At 35.9% G+C, this 27,185-nt stretch overlaps 1 protein-coding gene across 9 annotated transcripts in view; it reads left to right on the forward strand.

Moving 5' to 3' along the window:
• The window catches only part of RNF111 (ring finger protein 111), a 95,018-nt gene extending 78,325 nt beyond the window's left edge, over window positions 1-16,693 (forward strand). For 4 of the 9 annotated variants that reach the window (XM_077881280.1, XM_077881282.1, XM_077881281.1 and 1 more), the window contains 7 exons: window positions 3,589-3,937; window positions 6,188-6,340; window positions 7,355-7,481; window positions 9,948-10,040; window positions 10,785-10,880; window positions 12,109-12,236; window positions 15,040-16,693. In XM_077881280.1, the coding sequence (XP_077737406.1) occupies window positions 3,589-3,937; window positions 6,188-6,340; window positions 7,355-7,481; window positions 9,948-10,040; window positions 10,785-10,880; window positions 12,109-12,236; window positions 15,040-15,157 (1,064 nt within the window). In that variant the 3' untranslated portion in view covers window positions 15,158-16,693. The remainder of the gene's footprint in view (window positions 1-3,588; window positions 3,938-6,187; window positions 6,341-7,354; window positions 7,482-9,947; window positions 10,041-10,784; window positions 10,881-12,108; window positions 12,237-15,039) is intronic. The other 5 variants (XM_077881278.1, XM_077881279.1, XM_077881283.1 and 2 more) reach the window with 3 other exon arrangements.
• The last annotated feature ends 10,492 nt before the right edge of the window (window positions 16,694-27,185 follow it).

Here is a 27,185-nt window from a genome sequence, read left to right on the forward strand (position 1 = left end):
CATATAAATGAAGCATTTGTACATTCCTCTATGAAATAACCTTTCAATAATACTAATTCATAAATTTTTAGTGTTTTCTTGACCTTAGAGCAGGGTGTATTTTGTCCATTTCATCCTCTCTTCACCCCACATTCCCCAAACAGCCTTCTAAGGTAAAAAGAACAGATGTTATTTAAAAAGGTCAGAAAAATAAAAAGTATGATATTTTCTGTCTTTTACATTTTAACATTTACATTTTAATATATGAAATTGAACTACATTGAATGGTACCTTAGATTCCTATGATAGGAAACTTTAAGGGATTGAGATTTATCCTTAGGAGTAACACACAGTTTGAAAGCTTAGTAGTTGTTAGGCACAAACAAATAAATTTTGACTAAGAATTCTGAAGGTCAGCTGAGGCATACGAGAGAATACTTGCACAGAGAGCTTGGCCGGTTGCAAAAAGATTTCTCTGTTCATTTGATGTGGGCAATTAAATAGAGTCAGACATAGTTTTTCTGAAGAAATTGAAATCTTTGAGATCTGTGAGTATCATAGGAAATGAGAAGTGCTTTTAGGCTATGTAACACATATTTACTACTTTGTTACATTATAGGCTAATAAAAAATTAATTAAAAAACTGAATTTTCATACCAGAAGTAAGCTAGGAGGTTGGCAAGGACATTTGCTTTTGTTCTGATTACATGCAAGGGATTGTTTTCAGTTATATATCTCATTAGATATCTTCTTCCATTCCTATAATATAAAAAATCTGAGTCTTACAGATAGAGCTGGAGTCAACCCAGGATTTGTACAGTGAAACCTGGGTATAATATTATTTACCTTTTCAGTGATACAACTTAAGATATAAAGTATAAGTTAGAAAACAGGTTTTGGAAGAGCTTTCACAAAGCACTGATCAATGGGCAAAATCTTTTCTCTAGGCTGTTTTGTGATACCTATTGATATTTTAATTGATTGTCTTTTATTAGGAACTCAAAATGTGTAGTTTTCTGTCCCCCCCCCCACTAATATATTGAAGCAGTTTATAAGTGAGTCCATTTCTTTTTAAATGCCCTAATAAAGAAGTGTTTTAGATTTAAACTTGCTCTACTTTTATTATCAAAGTAACTTGTGTACATTGTAAGAAGTTCAAACTGCAGAATAACATAAAATTAGAAGTTAAAAGCCCTTTTCTCACATTCCACTAATCTGAATATCTTGAAGGTAGCAACTGTTTGTAGCTTATAAAAACCTTCCAGAGCTTTTCTTTCTACACACAAAAGTATATATATGTGTGTGTCTTTTTTATTTTTTTATTTTTATTTATTTTATTTTATTTTTTTTTATGTGTGTCTTTTTTAAAAAGTGGGATCATAAGTGTATTATTTGCTTCTCTTTGAGTTTTTTCTTTTTTAAAAAAGTTTTAATAGTACATCTTAGATTTTTTTTCCATATTAGCCCTAAAAATCTAGGTGGTTATTCTCGATACCCTCATAATATTGTGTTGTGTATTAAATCATTTCTCTGTTGAGATTACATTGTAGTTTTTTAGTCTGTCTCTTGGGTAGCTTCCTAGGAGTGAGATTTCTGGGTCAAAGTAACATGTTGAACTTTTAGGAAGCAATATCAAATTTTGTTTTGTTTTGTTTTGTTTTGTTTTGTTTGTTTTAATGGCAAGAACACAAAAAATAGAGAAGGAAGAGAGAGATGGCTTATGGGAATGCAGAATGTCACCTTTCTGTAGTGGTTGGCAATCTATTTTGTTTAGAAACTACAGTGAATTATAACAAAGGCTGAACTTTTCACCACACACACACAAAGCTGTGTGAGGTAATGAACCTGGTTGTGGTAATCATTTCACAAAGTTATATGTATGTCAAATTGTCATCTTGTATACTTTCAATAATATATAATTGTATTTGTTAATTATACTTCAATAAAGCTGAAAAAAATGATTGCTAAAGAGTTAAACTTAAATTGATTCATTCTGAAACAAAACTTTAAAATTTTGTAATATTTGTCAGTATTATTTCTTGATTATGGTTATAGAAATAGAAAACTTCGAATTGAAACTGGAAAAAAAATGCTCTGAATTTGAGGAAGGATAGTTAACAGTGGTAAAACATAGTGACTTCTCTCTTTATAACCAAGTACTGAGTTTTCTTGGAGTAAAGTCTTGATTTGAAAACATGACGTTTAGAAAATCACTTAAAAATTGTCTCAGAGTTTATATTGAGCTTAATGAAAATTTCCTTTAAATACATGCTAGCAAGGTATCCTTTGAAAATATGGCTGAATGAGTTCATGGTTACATAACTTTCACCCCTGCTGAATCAGAAGTGACTAAAATTGAAGGAAATTCTTCTGACCTGAAACCAGAGAATGGCCATTCCTCTGTACCATACTCCAAGAAAGTCTTCCAAATACAATGAAATTGGGACTGGGACTGAAATCCAAGGAGGAGACAACATATTTTGTCTCCTTGAACAGATGCATGTCTCTTAAAGTAAGAGAGATGTGTATTCCTCGGAGAGACTTTTCAGCGGCTGCTTTGAATCCAAGAATGAAGAAATAGGGGAAGCCATCTTTATTCAGGCTGATTTCCACTGCAAGTTCTTGGCAAATATGCCACTTCATCTTCTTAATGTAGCGCAGGAAAAATGACACAGTGCAGGGAGAGAGAAGAGCAGCAATAAAGGAGTATCTTTGCAGTCTTGGCCAAAAGAACTTGCAAGTTCCTTTCTTCTCTATGGTGGTCTGTAATGAGTAATCATAAACAAAAGCAAGATTTATGTATTTATAAAAGTGTAACTACTGCATTTGACTCCACAAAAGCAAAAAACTTGTATATGGTAAAATAAAATTAACAAAAGACAATTTGGAAAAATGTTTATACCTTATAATGACATACCTTCCATGTATACAAAGAATACCTACAAACCAATGAGAAAAACATGAACAATGGCCTAAGAATATGAATGGGCAATTCTGGGAAGAAATATAAGTAGTTAATAAATAGAAGATTTTTTCAGATTGGCATTTAATAAGTTTAGTTATAGTATAGGGTAAATCAGGCACTCTTGTATACTATTCACAGAAATATGAATTATGGTAACCTTTTGGGAAGAGTATTTTGTCAACTGACATCTGAGTTTAAATGATTTTCTCAGACTAAGAACTGCTTCTAGGAATTTATGCCGCAGAAGCTGTCCATGAGTGATATATGTGTGTGCACTCATATGCATGTCTGTATGAAAGAGTGAGCAAAAGAGGCATTATTAGATACACAGGTGTTTAGTGCGGCATTTGGATTGTTTCCCATTTTTATCAATGGTGATTTCTTTAATAAATTTTGGTACATTTCTGTAATAGAATATTGTGAAGCTGTGAATGAAATAAAACTGTATGTATTGACATAAAAAGATAACCTAAGATTAATCAAAGAAGAAAGCAGGTTGTAAAGCAGAATTGAACAGACTCAAGTATTAATAAAGTATTCATAAAAATTAAAAGTGTACTAATATGTTTGTTTAGAAGAAAGGAATTTATAACAGCAATGTATGCTCAACAGCATGGTGCCTATATATATTTTTTTTTTTACAGATGCTTCTTTGACAAGACCGCTTCATCATCAAGCCTCTGCCTGTCCCCACTCTCATGGAAACCCTCCTCCTCAGACTCAGCCTCCACCTCAAGTGGATTATGTTATTCCTCATCCTGTACATGCTTTCCATTCTCAGATATCTTCTCATGCAACATCTCACCCCGTGGCACCGCCACCCCCAACTCATTTAGCCAGTACAGCCGCACCGATCCCTCAGCATCTTCCTCCCACACACCAGCCAATTTCACACCATATTCCAGCCACGGCACCCCCAGCACAGAGACTGCATCCTCATGAAGTGATGCAGAGGATGGAAGTTCAAAGGAGGAGGATGATGCAGCATCCAACGTATGTATTATGTTTTCTAAAAGATGATCACGCTGTTCCTTTTCCTTCTATTTCTGTTGGTTTTTAAAACTAAAAGTCTTTAGGAGTGATGTGACCATACTAAATCTTCAGTTCGCTAGAAAATTCTTTACTGAGTTGTCCTGAGTTGTAAGTCTCACAAAACAAGTTCATATCACGTTATTTAAAGAAACCATTTTCAGAATATGACCCAGGGTCATTTATTTTTGTAAGCCAGTCTTGTTCATCAGATTCTTCAATATCCCATAGTAAAGATAAATGTTAAAATTGATGATCCTGGGCAGCCCCGGTGGCACAGCGGTTTAGCGCCGCCTGCAGCCTGGGGTGTGGTCCTGGAGACCAGGGATCAAGTCCCATGTCGGGCTCCCTGTGTGGAGCCTGTTTCTCCCTCTGCCTGTGTCTCTGCCTCTCTCTCTCTCTGAATAAATAAATAAATAAATCTTAAAAAAAAAAAAATTAAAAAAAAAATGATGATCCTGGGCAACAACAGATAAAGTTGTCAAAGATTTAATATATGTTACCAGCCAGAGGGAAAAAGAGTCCTAGTAGAATTTTCAACAACTGACAATGAAAAAATAGCCTTCACTCAGTTTGTTTACAAGCTTATGTATTAAAATATTCTCCAAATATCATGAAAAGACTATAATTGAACTTTCTGAAAATTTAGGATATTTTTCTTTTTTTTTTTCTTTTCTTTTCTTCTTTTCTTTCTCTCCTTTTCTCTTCTTTTCCTTTCTCTCTCTGTCTTTTCTTTTTTCTTTTCTTTCTTTTCTTTTTTCTTTTTTCTTTCTTTTCTTTTCTTTTCTTTTCTTTTCTTTTCTTTTCTTTTCTCTTCTTTCTTTCTTTCTTTCTTTTCTTTCTTTTCTTTCTTTCTTTCTTTCTTTTCTTTTCTTTTCTTTTCTTTTCTTTTCTTTTCTTTTCTTTTCTTTTCTTTTCTTTTCTTTCTTTTCTTCATGAGAGATACAGAAAGAGAGAGAGGCAGAGACATAGGCAGAGGGAGAATCAGGCTCCTCACAGGGAGCCCGATGTGGGACTCGATCCCGGAACCCCGGGATCACGCCCTGAGCTGAAGGCAGATGCTCAACTGCTGAGCCACCTAAGTGTCCCCAGGATGTGATTTTTCTAATTAATGGTAGCATACTCTGTTAGTCTAATTCTGCTCGTGTATTTTTGTAAATAGAGTTTTATAGGTAAACAGCTACACTTGTATTGTCTGTGTTGTCTTTCACACCACAAAGACTAAATTGAGTAGTTGCAGTAGAGGCCATACAGCCTAAAGAGCCAACAATATTACCATTTAGCCCCTTTCAGAATGTGTTTGCAGAACTCTTGATCTAATTAATGATCTAGCACACGGGTAACTTGTTCCTTTAGTTATGTAAGATTATTTTGAGAATCTCTGGCTATAACTGGCATTCTAGTATAGTAATTCCTTATATGGAAAATTGGCGTTTAAAATTCATATCTTCCAGTATCTAGAAAATTCCTGTTTTAAATTATTAAGCTTAAACATGCAAAATCTGTAAATACGTTAGAAATTGATAGAAAACAGGAGTTAGACTGTAAGAATGAATCTATGGAATAGTTTGTTTTTTAAGTGCCATTTGTTTAGAACTTTATGACTATTTACATTTATAAATTTGGCTGACTTTAGACTAAAAAGAGAAAATACAATAATATGAGATGCAGAATAAGGAGTGTAAATGTAGCTAATACCAGTTTCCCAGATATGTTAAATGTACTTGCATGTATTTGAAAAAAAATGCATAAAGTTAAAAGGTTTTTCTCTTAAAATCATTTTTATGTATTAAAATGGATGTCATTACAATATAAAACCAAGACAAAATATTTTTCTCCCTTATATGTTTACATAAAATAACTTCTTTGAACCTGCAGCATTTGCTGGGGTGTTTAATTTTTAGAATTTTGTTCCCAATAATTTCCTGTTACTATATTTAAAATATCTGCTCTAAAGAAGGTATAAAGAAGATAATGTTAAAATTGCCTTTTTCCTTGGATGATATTTGAATTGGAGGCATTGTAAAAAAATGAGCACTGAGAATTTGTGGAGTTATGGTTTCTTGATTTACTTATTAATCATTACATAATTTTACATTATGCTTTTCATAATTTATTATATAAGTAATTTTATTACTAATTTATAGTTTATAATATTAATATTAGATTGTTTTTTCTACATTAAGAAATAACCAATTATTCAATTATTTCCAGTGGTCTTTTTGTGTTCTGTGTTTCCAGGCGGGCACATGAACGGCCCCCACCCCATCCACATAGGATGCACCCAAATTATGGTCATGGGCATCATATTCATGTGCCTCAGACTATGTCCTCACATCCTCGACAGGCTCCAGAGAGATCTGCCTGGTCAGTATCTTGTTTATTTCAAAGTTATGCTCAGCAGTCTGTGTTAGAGCTGTCAGAACAGATGCTTTATAGTGGACATACAGAACAGTGATGTGGAGAAACTGAATTCTTTCTTATCTGTGAGACACTGTCTCTGGCAAGTTATAAAAGCTTGAAGTGGAAAGAGGAACGTGAGTTCTGGGACAGAGAACCATGTCAAACAGGAGTAGAGCTTTTCTGTTGGTTTTCAGGGGTATCTGCCATCAAAGTTAACTCCCTAAATGGATCTTACTCTCACAACTTCCTTATCTACTACCCCACCTTTGTACTCAAATCTGCTTTACCACTTCTAACCCCTGTTTATTGACAAGGGAAATTGAGCCTGTGTCCTAGGTGTGTGGTCTTTTTTAGAGAAATGGAAGCAGATTTGCATTAATTTTTCTTTCTGAATCCATTGTCTGTAGGCAGTCATTGAGACCTTGGTCCACAACAAGAATATTTGAGGAAAAACACAAAAATAAGAATAAGTAAATAAAAATTTGGCATTTACCAATTTTATTCTTTATAAAATTTTGTTCGCCGTTGCTTTATAAGGTACAGAAGCTTTTTTTCTGCTAATTATCTTGCTGCCAACAACCCAGAGACACTGTCTAATAAACAAAAGCCCTGGGAGCATCTGTGACGTTCATATAAACCAGAAAACTATTTTATATGTTCCTCAAGTAGATTCCGACTTTTAGAATGGAAGGAACCATTAAGGGTCATTCATTATATTTCCTTCCTTTGTAGGATGTGAAACTTGAGTGCAAATGCTTTGCTTTTTATGATCACAAAATTGAATTTTTGAGTTTTAATTGCTGAAATGAATTTGAAATTATTAATTAAATCTTTGGGGCTAAATTCTCTTTTTCTGAGCTGTGTCAGTTAAGAAGCTTTATATTACTTTAAAAAATGTAAATATACTCTCCCATTTCTGTTGACAATAAAGATACTCTAAGGACATCTGAAAGGTAAAGTGTTCTCGTCCTTTGTCAGGGAACTGGGAATTGAAGCTGGAGTGACTGCAGCTACTTATACACCTGGAGCACTGCATCCTCACTTGGCCCATTACCATGCACCACCACGACTTCATCACTTACAATTAGGAGCTCTTCCTTTAATGGTAAAGTAGAAAAATTTCAAAATTCTGACATACTCCCTTTCTAAAAGTATTCTTCCTGTTCCAAGTGAAATATCTTATTGGAAAATTTTTAAATGTTATTAGTTTTTATGGGTGTTTTAATGGAATATGAGAATTATTATTAGATTGAAATTGTGCTATAAAAAGATTAGATACATTAAAATCTTTATTTGTATTTGCATTGTGAAATGTACTCTTCTTAATATAAAAAATAATTTTTCTTTTATACTAAGATAGTAGTCTTGTTCCACTGTCACTAGAACATAGGCTTTATTTTGTACATTCATCTTTTTATTTTTTTATCTGCAGAAAGATTATACTAACTCTGATTTAAACAGATTCAGATCTTGATACCAATTTGAGTTCTAAAAAACAAGTTCAGCAAAGATAAATTTAATTCACTATTCATAATACCTACTAGTTATAAAAGTGGTACAGGTTAGGGAGTTTCTTTGTCCTGTGGAGGTAAAGACATTGCAGGAGTAGTTTCCGAGATGCTTTATTATTATACCTGAGACTTAGGCTTTGGAATTGAGAATGGTACTCTTACTGTGGTTATAGCATGAAAGGAACTGTTAAACAGCGGAAGCTGTTTTTGATATTTGTAGGTCTGAGGGGTGGGGGTCACTCAGCAATTAGAAATAAAGCTGCCCTCCCAATAAACCAGAACTGAGGAACAAAGGAGACTGAGGGAGGGTTACAGGGCACGTGCAGGTTAAACAATTTGAGGGGCAGGAGTTCCTTTGGTATTTTTTATTTTCCTTAGAGATGCATGTGTAGGAGGGTAGGTTATCTGCTGAGAACTTGGTATTGTTGATTTTGATTGTAAGGAAAGTTATAGATATTTGAATAATAGGCTATTTGAAGGTTAAAAGTTACTGCTTATTTTAAATTCTTTTCTGCATATGAATTGTCTTTTAAAGCTGTAAACTCACTAGAAGTATGTTGTGATTCAGTGGAAGCTGACTAAATAATGGATATTTATAAAGATGAAGAATGGTGCCCTATCTCAGAATCCCCCTTTCCTAATAAGTCTGCTGTTATTACGTACAGTAATTATTTTATAAAGTTGTGCAAACCCTGAGTAAGTAAACATAGAGCCATTATTCTTGCGGTAAATACAGAGTTAGGTTACTATAAGCTTCTGGTCACCGTGTTGATCTGGTCACAACAACCAGTCAGTACATGACCTTGTTTTGATGTCTTATTTCAGTTTTTTGGTTTTTTTTTTTTTTTTTTAGATTTTATTCATTTATTAGATTTTTAAAATTTTTTTATTCATGAGAAAGAGAGAGAGAGAGGCAGAGACACATGCAGAGGGAGAAGCAGGCTCCATGCGGGGAGCCTGACGTGTGACTCCATCCTGGGTTTCCAGGATCATGCCCTGGGCTGAAGGCGGCGCTAAACCGCTGAGCCACCGGGGCTGCCCTCTATTTCAGTTTAAAGACACTTTATTTGATATATTATTGAGTTATTAGCATGGAGCTTGATGGCCCGCAAAACTCGTGCTTGAATGAAGCTTATCTATATATATTTTGTCCATAAGGCATATCACACAGTCTTCTTGCACTTAGGAATACTAGTCACCAACACTTAAGCTTGGTGGCCATTTTAAACAATAAATCATCAGTAAAGAGCGCAAAAATGGAAAACATGGCACTTAAATAGATCACAAAAAAGACTCATGTTTATAGTATGAGTGCTGAATAAGAAGACAGAGCCTTGTTCTACCCTAGCGAGGAACATGTCAGACAATTCCAATTTTGTTGCTGCTGTATATGTGTCCATGAATAATTGAGAGAGCATAGGTATTGATTTTGTAGCTAGAAATAAATTTTATCAAGTAGGCAAATTCATGAATAATAAGGATTGAGTATGCCTAGGAAAAATTAGAAAACACTATTAAAACTTTCACTAACAGAACTAAGCAAAAAAAGGATCAGGGTACCTTTGGTATAGAGGAGGGGAAATAAGTTTTGTTGGAAAATTTTGTGCATTTTTGTTTTGTAATATGGTTTGTTTTTTTTTTTTTTGTAATATGGTTTAATAAAGGTCTCTGAAATTGACAAAATTTACAAAAATTTTTATATGTTTAGGCTACCAAGAGCATCAGTCTTAACTTTGGGTATTTTTTTTTTTTTTTTTTAACTTTGGGTATTTTCTACTTAGGATTCTTTGTGCAAAATAAATCAATAGAAGAAACCTGTTTTCCCATGGAACAGCTTTTTTTTTTTTTTTTTCTGCTTGTATTTTAATAGTTATTCTGTGAGATTATATTTGAAGAGGAGCTTAACCCTTTTATAGAGTGCTTAGTTGGAGTCATGTATACTTATGGAAGTTGAATTTTGTTAGTAGCTGAATGGAGAGAATTGAGTGTCTGAATTATTTAGTGTGTTAAAACTCAAGCCTACTCTTACTTGATTTAGTCTATGTCTTCTATTAAAATAGGTTCCTGACATGGCAGGCTATCCTCATATTCGTTACATTTCATCAGGATTGGATGGAACATCATTCAGAGGTCCTTTCAGGGGCAATTTTGAGGTATGTAATACAAATAATGAAGACATTTGCCATAATATCTTTAATGTAGAGAGAGAATATATGTATTATTAGTATTCACTAATAGGACTGAGTTGAGTAGGACTGTTGCACTGGCTGGGAATCAGAAAGCAGCATAATGTCTGAATTTTTGATACTTCTGCTGGGGGTTATCACAGAAAGGTTTATAAGCAATATTAATCCACTTATTTAAAGATGAGTAAATGAAAATAATATAGAAATTTATTAAATCAATATAAATATCAGATAAAGAGCTATACCATTAAATGTGGGTGGAAAATCTCAACTGCTTTTGACTAAGCTTATTTTTAGAGAAACATTACTGGACAAAAGAAACTTAAGTAATTCAGCACATAGCTAACTATCTTGTTTGAATTTTCAGGAAGAACAAATCATTTGAGTATGATTTGAAGTTTTGTTTCTTCATGTCACTTTGAAAGTTCCTTTGATTCATTTCCCTATTTTTCTATAATGATTTCATCTTCTCCATGCATACATACTGACTTTATATAGTAACATGTAGTAATATGTTGTCCTTATCTGTAAGGATAACTTTGCCATACTACTACAATTGGCTGAGAAAAGAATTATAAACATTTGCCTTACCATATATGGCTTTTGTATTTATATTGCAGGTTTATAAATATGGAACTTTATTGCTTTTACAGTATTAACAGTGTTCACAAAATAATCATCCTGGCTTTTGATACTAATCTTTACCTTCAGGAACTGATTCATTTGGAAGAAAGATTAGGAAATGTGAATCGTGGCGCATCCCAGGGGACAATTGAAAGATGTACATATCCACATAAATACAAAAAGGTAAGAATTTATCCTATGAAATGTCTATTTTATTATTAAATTGCATAAAATTTAATATTATGGACCTTTTTTGAGATTGTGGAGTCTAGCAACTACATTATTTATTACCAAAACAATACATAGTTCTTTTAAATTATTGAAGGTCTAAAAATACATCCTTGAAGTTACTTTACCCTGCTGACCCAAGTCTTCCCTCCAAGAGTAAAAATCATAGTTAACACTTTTTTAGGTAAGCTTTACTATAATATGCATAAAATGCATATTTTTATGCATTTACAGTAATGTCACTATGTATGGATTTTTTCTTTCACCTTCGAAAGTAACAAAGGGGTTGATATACACACAGTTTTGCACATTTCCTATTGCTTCTCTTTCAGCATTCACAGGTCACCCATATTCTTTTTAATAGTTTATATAAAATTTCATTATATGGCAGTACTACAGTTTTTTAAAAATATTTTATTTATTTATTCATGAGAGGCACAGAATGAGAGAGAGAAGCAGAGACACAGGCAGAGGGGGAAGCAGGCTCCATGCAGGAAGCCCGACATGGGACTCGATCCCGGGTCTCCAGGATCACACCCTGGGCTGAAGGCAGCCATTAAACCTCTGAGCCCCCCAGGCGTCCCAGCAGTACTATAATTTAACCTCGCCATTTATTTGGACATTTAATCTACATTTCTTATATTCTGCCCTCAATTTCTTATGGAGTAGTATATCTAGAAGTCAAGGAGCAAATCTATAAGTTTCTTTCAATAATGTCTTCTGCTACACAGAGAATGAAAACAACTGTTCTTTGTATTTTTTTGTTTTCTAAGAGTATTAGTGAGGTGTTATCATTGAATTTAAGTCCTTTCAGCTATGTAAGCTAAAGACTATAATTAGCATTAATTTATTTGGATATTTGAAATACTCATTAGTAAAATAAAGTTCATTTACCTGTACTCATGATGGGACAAAAATAGTGTTTATCTTGTGTATCATCCTAATTGTGGATTAAAAATAATAGAAACTAATGAATTCCTGTTACATTTGATTATGCTTTTGATGCTGTTTAAGGGCCTTATAAACAACAGTTGGTGGTAGTCACTTAATTCACCATTAATTCATGACAGCCATACCTGGGAAATAAGTTGTGGGTATGAATGTGTGGTTTTGTTTTGTTTTTGTTTTTCAAATAAACACAGACTTTACTCAGTTGTTCAATAATGTCATCTCTACTAATAAGGTAACAACTGATTGGTTCTCACAGAGGAAACTGCACTGCAAACAAGATGGGGAAGAAGGGACTGAGGAAGACACAGAGGAAAAATGTACTATCTGTTTGTCTATTTTAGAGGAAGGTGAAGATGTGAGGTAACTAGACATTAATTATTTAAAAACCTATTGTCAAAATTGTACAAGAGATTTTATTTGAAAGAGGACTAGAAACCAAATACAGATTACTCCTGGCATACCCTATTACCAATACCTGACAGATAGAATTGCCTTTTTACAGCGAGTGGAAGAATAGAAAGATGAAAGTCTTTGTATTACCAGCAGAGGGGTGGGAATGGGAAGTATACTGCCTCTTTTAGGGGCCCACCAAGATTTGGCCAGGAAAATTTTGTAATCAAATTGTCTTCTTTAAATCTTTCAGAAAGGAGAATTTGGAGGCTTCAGAACTTAAGACAGTTATATTAATGTGTTCTTCAAAGCTTAAAGAAGGCAGTCCTGATTAGCTCCATGCAGTGTGTTTTACAGCATCTTTCATAAATTAGTTGTGTCCTAAAATTTCCTCTCAGCTTATAGGACTATTCTCTTCTTGCAGTTTTGTGATTTGGAAATGTTACTGTGCTAACCCACTGTTAATTTTAGGCATTTTCTTTTTTCTTTTTTTTTCTTCTCTTTTCCTTCTTTTCTTTTTTTCTTTTCTTTCTTTTCTTTTCTCTTTTCTTTTCTTTTTTTTCTTTTTTCTTTTTTCTTTTTTCTTTTCTTGAGAGAGAGAGGGAAAGGGCAGAGGGAGCGAGAGAGAGAATCTCAAACAGGTTCCAGGTTCCATACCCAGCGGGGAGCCCGGCATGGGGCTCAATCCCACAGAGTCTGAGATCATGACTTGAGCTGAAATCAAGAGTCAGACTCTTTTTTTTTTTTTTTAATTTTTTATTGGTGTTCAATTTACTAACATACAGAATAACCCCCAGTGCCCGTCACCCATTCACTCCCACCCCCCGCCCTCCTCCCTTTCTACCACCCCTAGTTTGTTTCCCAGAGTTAGCAGTCTTTACGTTCTGTCTCCCTTTCTGATATTTCCCACACATTTCTTCTCCCTTCCCTTATATTCCCTTTCACTATTATTTATATTCCCCAAATGAATGAGAACATATAATGTTTGTCCTTCTCCGACTGACTTACTTCACTCAGCATAATACCCTCCAGAAGAGTCAGACTCTTGACCTACTGAGACGCCCAGGCGCCCCAGCCATTTTCTTTTTTTTTTCTTTCTCTCTTATTTTTGGCATTTTCTTTTTGTATTTCTTAAATAATTGTTTTATTTTTATTGTTTTTTCTAGTGTAACATCTCATATGAAACAAGTTCTATAAGATAAATAACAGAACCACATGATGAGGGGATCCCTGGGTGGCACAGCGGTTTAGCGCCTGCCTTTGGCCCAGGGCGCGATCCTGGAGACACGGGATCGAATCCTACGTCGGGCTCCCGGTGCATGGAGCCTGCTTCTCCCTCTGCCTATGTCTCTGCCTCTCTCTCTCTCTCTCACTGTGTGCCTATCATAAAAAAAAAAAAAGAACCACATGATGATTTTGTTTCTCTAATATATAAGGATAACTTTTTTATATTTCTTTAGTTGGCTGAGAGAAAAAAATTATGCACAGTTGGCTACCATATCACATATTAAGGCTATTTCAAACACATTTTTTAAAAAGATTTTATTTATTTGAGAGAGAGTGTGTGTGAGCACACGAGCAAGGAAGAGGGGCAGAAGGAGAGGGAGCAGACTCCAACTGAGCAGGGAGCCCAATGTGGGCCGATCCCAGGACCCTGGGATCATGACTTGAGCTGAAGGCAGACACTTAACCAGCTGAGCCACCCAAGTGCCCCTAGAGGTATTTCAGAACACTGTATTTCTAACAAAGGTTTACAAATATGGAAGGTGTAATTGTTTTTATAGCATTGACAATGCTGTTCATGCAGTAATTGGAACACCTCTTTTTAGCTACTAATTTTGCAAAATATTACAAAGTCTGAAAATGTATGAAAACTCCTAACAGTGAATGGAAGTAGAAATGGACACTTAAGTAGTAACTTCTATCTCACTGTTCATTTAGATTTAATATTATCCTTTATTACCTGGAATTATTATTTCTCAATTTCTAACTGATAATTTAGTGTAGTATAGTGAAATAAACATCTTTTAACCTACTTTTATTTTTTCCATTAATTTTTTATTGAGATATAATTGACATAATATCGTATTAATTTCAATTTATACAACATGGATTGATAATACAGATTTATTCCAAAACAGATTAACCTACCTTTAAAAGAGTAGCATCGTATTAAGTGGATATAATAATATTATTGAAAACAATATTATTAACCTTTAATCATATATGGAAGTTTAATGTATAAAGATCCTCTAGATAAAAAATAATATTGCATATTAAGACATTCCTTAATTAGTATATATTTACTGTAATAGTGCTGATGTTTTTGAGAGATAATTAAATATATTTTTAAAGTGCTGAATAAATGTATAGTGATTTGATATTAAAAATATATTTGCAGCATTATATAACAGGGAACATACTGCCAACCTCATTGTGTTGGCAGCTCAGGTATAGAAACCAAGCTGGAATAATTGCTAGTATAATTGTCATTCTTAAAATTCCTAAGATTTGATGTAATTTGGTTCCATAGCTGTGACAGTTAATTATCGAGGTCATTTATAAATTATATTGCTCAAAGAGTAATTTAATTCAGGTGTAACTCATGAGGTTGTGTATGACTTTGTTTTTTTTTTTTTTTTCCCTAGAAGGGAAGGATGCCTAGTAACTTCAAAACACTGGAGAATTATTAGATTTAAAAATAAATACATGTGCAGTTGTCATGAAACTCATTTTTGCAATATTTGCTTTTTGTTTTCTTTGCCTATAATAGACGTCTTCCCTGTATGCACCTGTTCCACCAAGTGTGTGTTGACCAGTGGTTGATTACCAATAAGAAGTGCCCCATATGCAGAGTGGACATTGAGGCCCAGCTGCCAAGTGAAAGTTGACAACATGTTTCAGAACTTTTGCCCTCCCTCTCATTCCCATCCTCCTGGTACTGCAGTCAACCAAAGATGGCGTGACTTACCTGCGCAGATTTGGAAGCCTTGAACTTAAAGTGCGGCTCTGCTATATGGTACAACTAATGCTAGACCTACAGTTTATGTATACAGTTGAGTTTGATGTATTTATAAAAGCTTTTTTTTTTTCTAGATTTGACATTTTTCCTGTATCATTTTACTGTATTTTTGCATGGTTCCTTGTATTGCATTTCTTTGCACATATTATGGGCTTGTGACCCTAAACTTGCAGGCAAGATTAGCTGCTTTAGTAAGTAGAATTTTGTGGTCTTTTTGTTTTTTACATAGTACCAGGTCTTGAGAATTATGAATTTTTTTATCCATTACTAACCTTTAATTTAATCAATCATGTACTTTAGTTTAATGTATAAAGATCCTCTAGAAAATGATAATATTGTGTATTAAGACATTCCTTAATTAGGACAAAATGGCTGCTGTATATTTACAATATGGAGTTCTGAGTTAAATACCATCCTTAATACTGGGAACAGAATACAAACCATATTCAATCAGATGCAGGTGGTATTCACATCACCAGAGTGATCAATAGAAATTTTCTTGGTGTATCCTTTTCCTTTCAGCACAATGCAGATAGAGTTGAATATTGATATCATACATTTAGACTGCTGTTCTGATTGTATTTATCTTTTTCCTACATCGTTTAGAACTTTATTTCCCTGAGTCAGTTTTTGCTGCTGTGAAACAGCTCTGATGAACACTAAATATTAATTTCAATTAGCTGGATTGTACATACTTGCAGATTTAACAAAATTTTAGGGAAATTAAAGAAGACATGTAGAATTTTGTTCAGTCTTCTGCTAAGCACGTATAGTAAGGATATCTGCTTAATATTGATTTTGTAATTAACACATTCAGTCAGGATTTAGAATTGCAGTCATTGGCAGGTATCTCTGCATTCATAGAACTTCTAAAGGTCCCAGGATCACTTTTAAGGGATTTTATTAGTTTAAAGATAAATAAAGTCAGCTGAATCTACATGTCTCTTGTTTTATTTCTCTTTAAACTTGAAAACAGTAAATCTGCAGATACTGTGAGGCACAAATTATACTGTCAACCTACTGTTGCTCTGGTTTTAGACTCCCACTTCATACATTACCAAGAGTCGATCACTGATTTAAAATTTTTAATTTCTATAGTTAAGATTTACTGCATAATATAGAATATAAAGTTAAGTTAACATACTAACATTTCTCCTTTGGAGAAAGTTTTAATCCACTTCAGGATGCATATTATCAAGATACTTTCATATACAGGATAGCCTAATTTTATTTGTCTAAATATGCTTAATATGCCCCAGATTGCAAATGCATCAGTCAGTAACGTCACTGTCTGTATGTGGAAGACATGTTCCCATGGATCATATGTGAAGATGTCAATAAGCTTGCATTAAGCCACCTGCTTTGTAAGTGGATTGATTAATAAATAACTTATATTTCTATTGTCTTTGTGTTTCATAATTAGTTTTATATAAAACAGTATATCAAACATTTTGGAACGCAAAAATAGTGATCTCACTCAAGTTGACATTGCATAATTTTCATATTCATTCAGTTATAGCTACTTTTTTTGTATTAGTATAACACTGTAGTAATTGTCAATATCAACATGCTTCAACATAGTTATGTGTGGAGATGGAGGATGGACTACAGTTATGAAATTTGGATATAAAATAACATTTTTTAAAAAGAATGCTTGATGATTAGGCTGCAGTTGTAGAAGGGCATAGGAGGGAGACAAAGAATGACCATGGCCCATGCCTGCCATCTTACTAGGAAAAAGAGCAAGTAGCTTGTGTTTAAGTAACCTGTGATGGGTATAGGACTTTGCACTGGAAAAGCCAGGGCTGTGCCTAGGGTGGAAGTATAGATGGGGAGAATTCTATACAATGGAGTCCTTTTGATGTTCCCCAAAACACAAGAACAGATTTCTCTATTTTTTAATATTACATCAGATTTAGATGCACGACTACCTGTTGACCTGTTTCATAATTGCTACTGATTTTTTTTATGTAGATAAAGCATTATTACTTTAAAATTTATTTAATACAAGTATTTGTGGCATAAACCTGGATTGTTAATGCAGGAGCTTAGTAAGCTACTGCAATTAGATACAGAAAATGTGATTAGTAATGAACCAAGTACAGAAGAAAATAATATAACTTTTGTGCTTTGTTTTGGTGTCTTCCATATCCTGCTGCATCTTATGTCAAAATGAAAATTCAGTGATAGCTGTCCAAATACTTTAGAACTAAAATTCTTTTGTCAGAAAATCCTTATTTTTATTGTTGTCAATATGCAAGTGATAAACTGATATTTGAAACATTTTTCTTACTCTGGTGACTTTATTTTAAAAGCTGCTAACACACCTCAATCATTTGAACCATAACAATGTGACATACAGAAAACTAGCTCTTTTAAAAATGGTATTTGTAACACTATTATTAAAACACAGACTTTGGACATTTCACTATTAGTTTGTCATAAATGAGAATAGTTTAATTCTGTAGGTAATGCATCCTGATTTCGAACTTACCTTCCAAATCCTCTGGAAACGCAGTGAATTTTTTTACTTTTTCAAGACTTCATGGAGCACCTGGCTGGGTCTGTTGGTAGAGCATGTGACTCTTGTATTTGGGATTGTAAGTTTGAGCCCCATGTTGGGTATAAAGATTACTTAAAAATAAATCTTAAAAAAAAAAAAGAATGCATCACAATATTAGATATATTAAGGTTGAAATATCTTCTCTCAGTTATAGATTCAGTCATTTTCTTAAGAATTACAGTTAACTCTTGAACAACACAGGTCCACTTAAACATGGACTTTAAAAAAAAAACATGAAAAAAAAGAAAAAAAATAAATAAATAAAAACATGGACTTTTTCAGTAAGTACTGTACAGTAAATGTATTTTTATTATATTTAAATTTTTAAAAAAAATTATCCATATGATAGTCTTAACATTTCTTTTTCTAGCTTAGCTACTTTATTGTAATTCAGTATATAATTCATATGATATACAAAACATGTTATGACCATGTAATCTATAAGGCTTCTGGTCAGCAGTAGGTTGTTGTTAGTAGTTATGTTCTGGGGGAGTCAAAAGTTACACATGGATTTTTGCTGTATAGTTGGTGCCCTAACTCCCCTCTATTGTTCAAGGGTCAACTGTATGTCCAAAACAACGATTTCTTCTTTTTTCCTTTTTTTTTTTTTTTAAGTAGGCTCTGTGCCCAGTATAGAGCCCAATGTGGGACTTGAACTTCTGACCCTGAGATTGAGACCTGAGCTGAGATCAAGAGCCAGTGCTTACCAACTGAGCCATCCAGGCACCCCCACAACTATTTCTAAGAAAAATAAATGTTACCTATTTTGTAGGATCTACTGGGCAAAATTACCTGTCTGTCCTATGTATTCTGAACAAATTCACAGGCCACACCAATGATTTTAGACAAGAGCTTTGAATTGTGCAGCTTTGAACAACTTAAGCTTTCTGAGCCTCATCTTTCTCATCTATAAGACAGAATAGGTTGTTACAGGAATTAAATGAGATAACAAGTGCAAAGAGCTTTGTGTGTAGTATATACTTAAAAGTTCTCCCAGTGCTCACTGCATTCCACCCCACCACCCAAAACAACTCTTGCCCTTGATAGCAAATGGTAGCATAGCATGGTGCTGAACCATAAATCAGTGTTTATCGCTAATCTTTCTCTTACAGAATCCAAGAAGATAATTACTAGATAAGAAAGAACAATTCTCTTCAGCCCTTCTTTGATGGGTTGGAATTTTTCCTCTATTAGAGGAATGGAGGATCCCTAGCACATTTGCCTCTTCCCTTTTGTGTTGTTAAAGTCACAACAGGGACATAGTTGCCCATGAATACCATCCAGTGCTGTGTTTTAGACAGCCATAGCCAGTAGATCAGAATTGGCAAAGGATATGAAATAATTTGTCCTCTCTGATCTAAGGGAAAATTTTATAGAGACATTAACAACTAGAATTTTCTTATTCTCTCCTAATTTCCCTACTCACCAAATTGTGTTATGCAGGGACCTGGTACTCATTGAGGGTCAGTTAAGCACATACCACTGTGCTGCTTATATTGTTCTATTGGCTTCTTCTAGGCTTTTTTTTTAAAAAGATTTTATTCATGAGAGACACACACAGAGAGGCAGAGACACAGGCAGAGGGAGAAGCAGGCTCCATGCAGGGAGCCTGACGTGGGACTCGATCCAGGTCTTCAGGATCACACCCTGGGCTGCAGGCAGCACTAAACCACTGCACCACCGGGACTGCCCTCTTCTAGGCTTATTTTTAGGCTAATAACTATCACTGAGAACATATGGGAGGTATGGGTTTCTAGGAGAAAAATCAATTTGATTAGCCCAAACAAATTGTGTCTCTTTTAATTCTTTATCATCACTACAGAGAATGGACTGGATTCACAAAATACAAATTTTCATTATGGGCTCTGCTGAATCTTGAGTATGAACTGCTAAGTTAGTTTTGCTTTATTTTTTATTTTATTTCATTCATTCATTCATTCATTCATTCATTCATTCATTCGAGACACACAGAGAGAGAGGCAGAGACACAGGTAGGGGCAGGCTCCATGCAGGGAGCCCAATGTGGGACTCAGTCCCGGGTCTCCAGGATCAGGCCCTGGGCTGAAGGCGGCGCTAAACCACTGAGCCGCCTGAGCTGCCCTATTTTTCCATTTTTTAAAAAAAATTGTATTTATTTATTCATGACAGACACAGAGGCAGAAACACAGGCAGAGGGAGGAGAAGCAGGCTCCATGCAGGAGCCCAGTACAGGACTCGATCCCAGAACTCCAGGATCACGTCCTGAGCCGGAGGCAGGCGCTCAACTGCTGAGCCAGCCAGGTGTCCCCAAATCAGTTTTGCTTTAGGTAGTAATATTCAATATATATGTGGGGAGAAAGCTTTGGAAAGTGTAGAATTCTGCATATTGTCATGGATACATTATGCTCTGTAAAGGAAAAATCTGACTTTTTCCACTGCCTGTGTGGCTGGTAGCACAATTTAAGACACTCAGCTTTCCAATCTGACAGTTCAAGGATGATCCAAAGGCCTGCCCCTCGCCTCTTATGTATGTGGAAATTCTTCCATAACATGGGATACTCCAAACTTGCTATCCTAGGGATTGTATTCTTTGGATTTTCAAGAGCTTTTATAAGAGGAGATAAAGGAATCAGAAGAGATGTGGTAAGTCTCCCACCCAAGGCATCCTAACGTGCCTTTAAAAGGAATAAATGTCTTTACTGAACTGCTATCTAGACTACCATACTGTTAGCATTTGCTCAGAGAATAAGTTGTTACGGTATACCTGGTTTCCTAGAACCTAACTATAAGCCACACACTCCCCAGAGGTTTGTATTATCTATTGCTGTGAAATAATTATTTATTTCTAACTCTAAAACTTAGTGGCTGAAATACCAAACATCTTAGTTTCTGTGGGTCCAGAATTTGGAAGCAGCTTAGGTGGTGGTTCTGGCTCGGTCTCTCATGAAGTTACTTACAGTCAAGGTGATAGTGGAGGCCTGCAGTCATCTGAAGCCTTTATTCAGTCTGGATGATCTGCTTCTAAGCTCACTCACATGGCTGTCGATAGCCAGCTTTGGTTCCGTGTTGCCTTTTGGCCAAGAGACCGCTCTTCCCCCTGTCGACAGCCATGTGAGTGAACCATCTTGGACCTAGTCCAGATTCAAGAGGAGGGGAGATAGCTTGTTAATAGAAGTGGTAGCAAAAAAATTATCACCATATTTAACCTACCCTAGTTAGGTAAAAACAAAGCCTATTGCTTTGTTAGAATTAGTACTATAACTTCCTGGGCCTATTTAGTTCCCCCTCCCCCCCAAATCAAAGTTTAGCATATGGAAAAGCGATGTGCACAAAATGATATTTATATTCTCAAGCATAGTCATCAGGGGAATCAGTAGCAAAGTACTTTAACTTCTCTGGGCTGATATTTGAGTAAAAGAAACCTACAGGACAGAGATAGCCAGGTATTTCTGTAATTTAGAAGTTCTTTTCTGCAGTATTCTTGATAAATGATTATTGTGATGGTTAATTTTATGTGACAACTTGACTGCGCTATAGAGTGCCTAGACACTTGGTCAAACATTGTTCTGGGTATACCTGTGGAGGTCATTCTAGTTGAGATTAACATTTGAATATCTGTAGACTATAAGGCAGATTGCCATCCTAATGTGGGTGGGCCTGTCCAATCAGTTGAAGGGCTGAATTTAAAACAACAAAAAAACGTTGCCTCCCATGCCTCCCACATTACTCCATGAATAAGGGAGAATTCCTCTTGCCTGATTCATCTTTCCTTGCCTTTAGACTCAACTGAGACATGGGCTTTTCCTGGATCTCTAGCCTACCAGCCTTTGGATTTGGAACTATACTAATGGCTTTTCTGGGTCTCTAGCTTACAGACTGGAGAGTGTAAGACTTGTCAATTTCCATCATTGTGTGAGCCAATACCATATAATCACTTTCTTCTGTGTCTCCCTCCTCCCTCCTTCCATTCTCCACCCCCCACCCCTTTCTCTCGACCCCTAAGGCAATTATCATGCCTCTGGTTATATTCTTCCAGTGATAATGACGTCACTACTTATTGAAGAAGCACATTTCGGGATCCCTGGGTGGCGTAGCGGTTTGGCGCCTGCCTTTGGCCCAGGGCGCGATCCTGGAGACCCAGGATCGGATCCCACATCGGGCTCCCGGTGCATGGAGCCTGCTTCTCCCTCTGCCTGTGTCTCTGCCTCTCTCTCTCTCTCTCTGTGACTATCATAAATAAATAAATAATTAATTAAAAAAAAAAAAGAAGCACATTTCTTTTATACACAGTTACAATTATTCTTTATTTTTTTGGTAAATGTTCCTATAACTTCGGTCATGAGGTCCTATTCTACACTCTAGAGCAATGCGAAAATAAATTTGGTGTCTTTCTATATGCTACTACCCCTTCAGATAAAGGGACAGCTATTTTGATTTTTTAAGTCTTCCCCAAGTGAACTATCCTTACTACCCATGACTTTGTTTAACCTGGATCTTATGCATCTTAGCTATTCTTGTCACCATTTTCTGGATACTTCTGGTTTATTAATGGTTCTTCAAAGTGTGGTACCTATAAATAATCAGTACCCCAGATGTGATCTGAGCATTTAAAAAATATGGAATTGCCTGAATTCAGCTCATGTGAAGTCTTGGAATGGTGGTATTTTCTAAGGGAGCACAGATTTTCTGAAAGACAAGTGTGCACATAGAAGGAATAACAATGAACTGGAGGGGCTTCTGGGTGGCATGCAACTCTTGATCTTGGTGTCATGAGTTTGAGCCCCACGTTTGGTGTAGAGATTAAAGAAAGATCTTTTTAAAAAATTGGAAAAGGATTAAAAACTGAAGGGAAATGAGACATAATCTTTATTCTATCATCTATGTGAGACTGGGATTAGCTCTCATGTCCAAGTAGGCCTGCACACCCCCAGGTGCAGGTAGTCTAGGATTGAGTCTGTTACTGATAAGTCAACTTGATATTCTGACTGGAACACTCCATTCTGCAGCTCCTCAGGATTCTACCAAAGCTGATAGGATATGATACAAAAATTAGAGTTCCTTACTCTAATTAAGAGTTGTAATTGAGAGAATAGGAAATGCATGTTGTAATTAAGAGAATAGGAAATGCATGAATAATTGAACAGCATAATTTTACAACTCTTGAGTCAATGGTTTATTATCCTTAACAGAATTTGTACCTGTTCTAAGGAGGAATAAATTAGATTTTTATCCTTTCATATATGTTATCTCTATATTTTAAGCACCATGAAGGTAGGGACCCAGCTTTTATGCCTTTTTTCCTGTCCAGTATGTACAGTGCCTTGCTTATAGAACATATTAAGTTTATTTAAAAACAAAGGGTGTGGGATCCCTGGGTGGCACAGCGGTTTGGCGCCTGCCTTTGGCCCAGGGCGCGATCCTGGAGACCCGGGATCGAATCCCACGTCGGGCTCCCGGTGCATGGAGCCTGCTTCTCCCTCTGCCTATGTCTCTGCCTCTGTGTGTGTGTGTGACTATCATAAATAAATAAAAATTAAAAAATAAATAAATAAAAACAAAGGGTGTGCCTGGTTGTCTCAAGTCAGGCAATTGACTGCTGGTTTCAGCTCAGGTCATGATCTCAGGGCCATGGAATCGAGCCCCGCGTTGTGCTGGGTTCCATGCTCAGTGGGGAGTCTGCTTGAGAGTCTCTTCCTCTTCCTCTACCCCTGGTCTTCCCTCCTTGTGCCCTCTCTCTCCCTCAAATAAATAAGTCTTTTTTTTTTTTTTCAAATACATAAGTCTTAAAAAAAAAAAAAAAAACTTGGATAATTCACAAGTCCGGAGGTCTAGATTTTAAAGAATCATTTTAAGTGGAGGCCCACAGAGGCACTAGAAAGGTGTTTGTTTCTACCTCTCCGGGTCATTTTGCTTCTGAGCAAGCTTGCCCTAGACTGGGACATATCAATGCACTCTGCTCAGCCAGTAATAGGTTACCTGGTTACCTGCATGGGGTAGATTATATTAAGGTGAAGGATATCAAGATGGTTTGCAAGCAAGGCAGAGGAAAAGGCTTTCTTTTTGTAAGAAAAATGACCTATCCTCCCTGCCTCCCAAAGAAATTAGCAATGGAAGTTACTATCTTTTTTTTTCTTAAAGATTTTATTTACTTACTTGAGAGAGCACGAGCGGGGATGGGGAGGGGCAGAAGGAGAGGGAGAAGCAGACTTGTTTTTCCACAGATTTCTTCCCATTGCTCCCACTTCTTGAACCCTTTGCCATCCCTGCCTGCTAAATAATAACCCTTTCTTCTAAGCTCAGCCCAGATATTTCCTTTTTTAGTAAGCCTTCCTTTATCTACCCAGAATTAGTCTTCTCCTTCGTGCTCAATCTTTTATAGGTTCTGCCTCTTACAGTAAGTTTGTTCTAATACGTCTCCCCTTCATTGTTTTGAACCTGAGGCCGTAGTTTCATACTTTATTTTTCCCTGTGCCTTGCACAAACTGATATTTCAATGTTAATATAGCAAATATATTTTGTCTTCCAGCTAGTTGAAAGAAAAGAAATCAGAGATAGGCAGAAATGGGTGAGGATGGGTAAGAGAAATGGGATAAAGGCAACTGAGGGGGAGAACATCATAGTATATTGGGAAGATTGCTGAATTCTGACAAAAATCTGCTGTGAAGGGGGATCCCTGGATGGCTCAGCGGTTTAGCCCCTGCCTTTGGCCCAGGGCGTGGTCCTGGAGACCTGGAATCGAGTCCCACATCAGGCTCCCTGCATGGTGCCTGCTTCTCCCTCTGCCTGTGTCTCTTCCTCTCTCTCTGTCTCTCTCATGAATAAATAAATCTTAAAAATAAAAAAAAATCTGTGAAAATAACAATTTTGTCAACGATCTCATTCACAAATTAATGATATATAAATTAAACCAGGCCCTTCAGCCCCCGTGGCACAGCGGTTTAGCGCCGCCTGCAGCCCAGGGCGTGATCTGGAGACCTTGGATCGAGTCCCGCGTCAGGCTCTCTGCATGGAGCCTGCTTCTCCCTCTGCCTCTCTCTCTCTCTCTGCATCTCTGTGAATAAATAAATAAAATCTTAAAAAAAACAAAAAACAAAAAAAAAGAAACAGGCCCTTGATGCCCTATGGTCTGGAATAATAGCCCTGAAACTCACCAAGGACATTAGTAGAAAAGCATTCTTCAAGGATGTAGAAACTATAAACATGAGCTGAGCTTTTGGACTTCTATGATATACTACTAGTAGGTAGCCCAAATGAGAGTCCTAATAAAAATTCAACAATAAATAAGCACCTTATTTATTCCAGGCACTACAGGTAGAATAGTGCACCAAACCCATATCCCTGTCCTCATGGAGCTTACATTCTAGTGCATTTGTTGAAATTATCCCCTGAGTGAAGCTTCAGAGGGTCCTAGTGGCCTGCCTTTGGGACTTCTAGAAGGGCTGTTAGATTTCCAGCCCTGAACTAACCTAGGGCAATTTTTGCTGCCTGAAGTTCCTGAGTTCTGCAACAGTGGCTGTGAAGTATTCCCAATGAGGAAAGGTCCTGGAAATCTGAGAAAAAGACTCCTAGGCAAGGAGAAAGAGGTGAGTATGTACCTAAATAAGAAATTGGAAGCAAGGATTGTCTGACAAACAGCAAGCAAATCTTTGACCATTCAGAACAGTCCTGATAGCCAAGGCTGTAAGTTTCTACCCCAAATTGGGGGATTTTGATGTCAGGAAAGAGTTCCCATCTGCACTCCAGTACTTAAACATTTGTGTGAGATTCTCAGAATCTCTGTCTCTGACTCCCTTTCATGGTATTTGAAGTCACAAGGCAACAGCTACCTTGAAGCCCCGTAGTTCCTGCCAAGCCAAGCCCCTCACCTTGTCTCCAGTTATGCCAGTTCGGTACCCATAGTCCGTGCTTTTGCTTGGGGTGCTCCATCTGTCTGCAATAATCTCCCTTCACTCTATAAACACTGGAGTTCATGTGTACATCTTTCAAAGCAGTACTTGACCAAGAAATTAAAGTGAATTGATCATGTGGAATTTTACCATACTCTAAAGGACCACTGGCCTTTAAGAAATTTAGTTTTGGTTAATATTTGATTTCCTTCAATGACTGTTTTAATCTTTTCCCACTCTTTCTGCCAAATGTAAATACTGTGACAATGGTAAATACAGTGGAAAGAGCACAGTCTTTGGAATCAGATTGGAATAGAAATCCCAGCTTTGAAACTCAGAAGCACTATGATTGCACCCGAGACATTTAACCATTCTGGGCCTTAGTTTCTTCATCTGTCAAGTTGGGATAATACATGATGGATGTTAGATTTATTTGATCAATTTGCAATATATACAAATATCTAATCATTATGTTGTGTATCCGAAACTAATGTTATATGTCAATTAAACCTCAATAAGGGATGCCTGGGTGGCTCAGCAGTTACGTGTCTGCCTTTGGCTCAGATCGTGATCCTGGGGTCCCAGGATTGAGTCCCCACATCAGGCTCCTCGCATGGAGCCTGCTTCTCCCTCTGCCTGTGTCTCTGCCTCTCTCTCGGTGTCTCTCATGAATAAATAAATAAAATCTTAAAAAAAAACAATTATACCTCAATAAAAATGACAAAACATTTGGGATAATACTACCTACTTTATAAAGATTGTTGAGGATTCAACAAGAAAATTTATGTAAATTAGTATATAGGAAGTGTGATCAATAAATGTCACCTGAGACAGAATAGAACAGGAAATGGAGAACTCGGGGCACCTGACTGGCTCAGTTGGTAGAGTTGTGACTCTTTATCTCCAGGTCCTGAGTTCAAGCCCCATGAGTGTAGAGATTGCTTGAAAAAAAAAAGAAAAAAAAAAAAAAAGACTACAATGCATTAAACAAAAGGTTGAATCAAAAAGTTTATTTGTAAAGTTTCAGGTTAGTTGCAGTGAAGGATACAAAAGAAATATTCCATTTTTAATGAAAATACAATCTAATATGGATTAAATTATTCAATTTTGATAATGTCAAGTAGTTAATAAAAACACTTTGCCATTCACAACATTCCTATTTACAAAGCCCTGTGAGTGGGTGAGGATTGTTACTTTCATAGCTTTTTTTTTTTTTACTTTCATAGCTTTTAATAACGTCACAATATTATAACAAAAATACAATTTTACTCACAACCTCAGTACACTAAACATCTGTTTTTCCTTCCTAAGACGTTTTCACTGGATACCTAATTTTCAGTAATCAGTCAATGGATAAACTGAAATCTTTCCAAGCCAGATAGTAGCTGCAAATATTAAGGTTTTACAGAAGAGGAAACAGGTTTAGAGACGTCAGATGGAAGAGCAAGGGCAGAGTTTAACCCAGATTA

Source organism: Canis aureus, chromosome 32 (genome assembly GCF_053574225.1).
Source record: "Canis aureus isolate CA01 chromosome 32, VMU_Caureus_v.1.0, whole genome shotgun sequence".
NCBI lineage: Eukaryota > Metazoa > Chordata > Mammalia > Carnivora > Canidae > Canis > Canis aureus.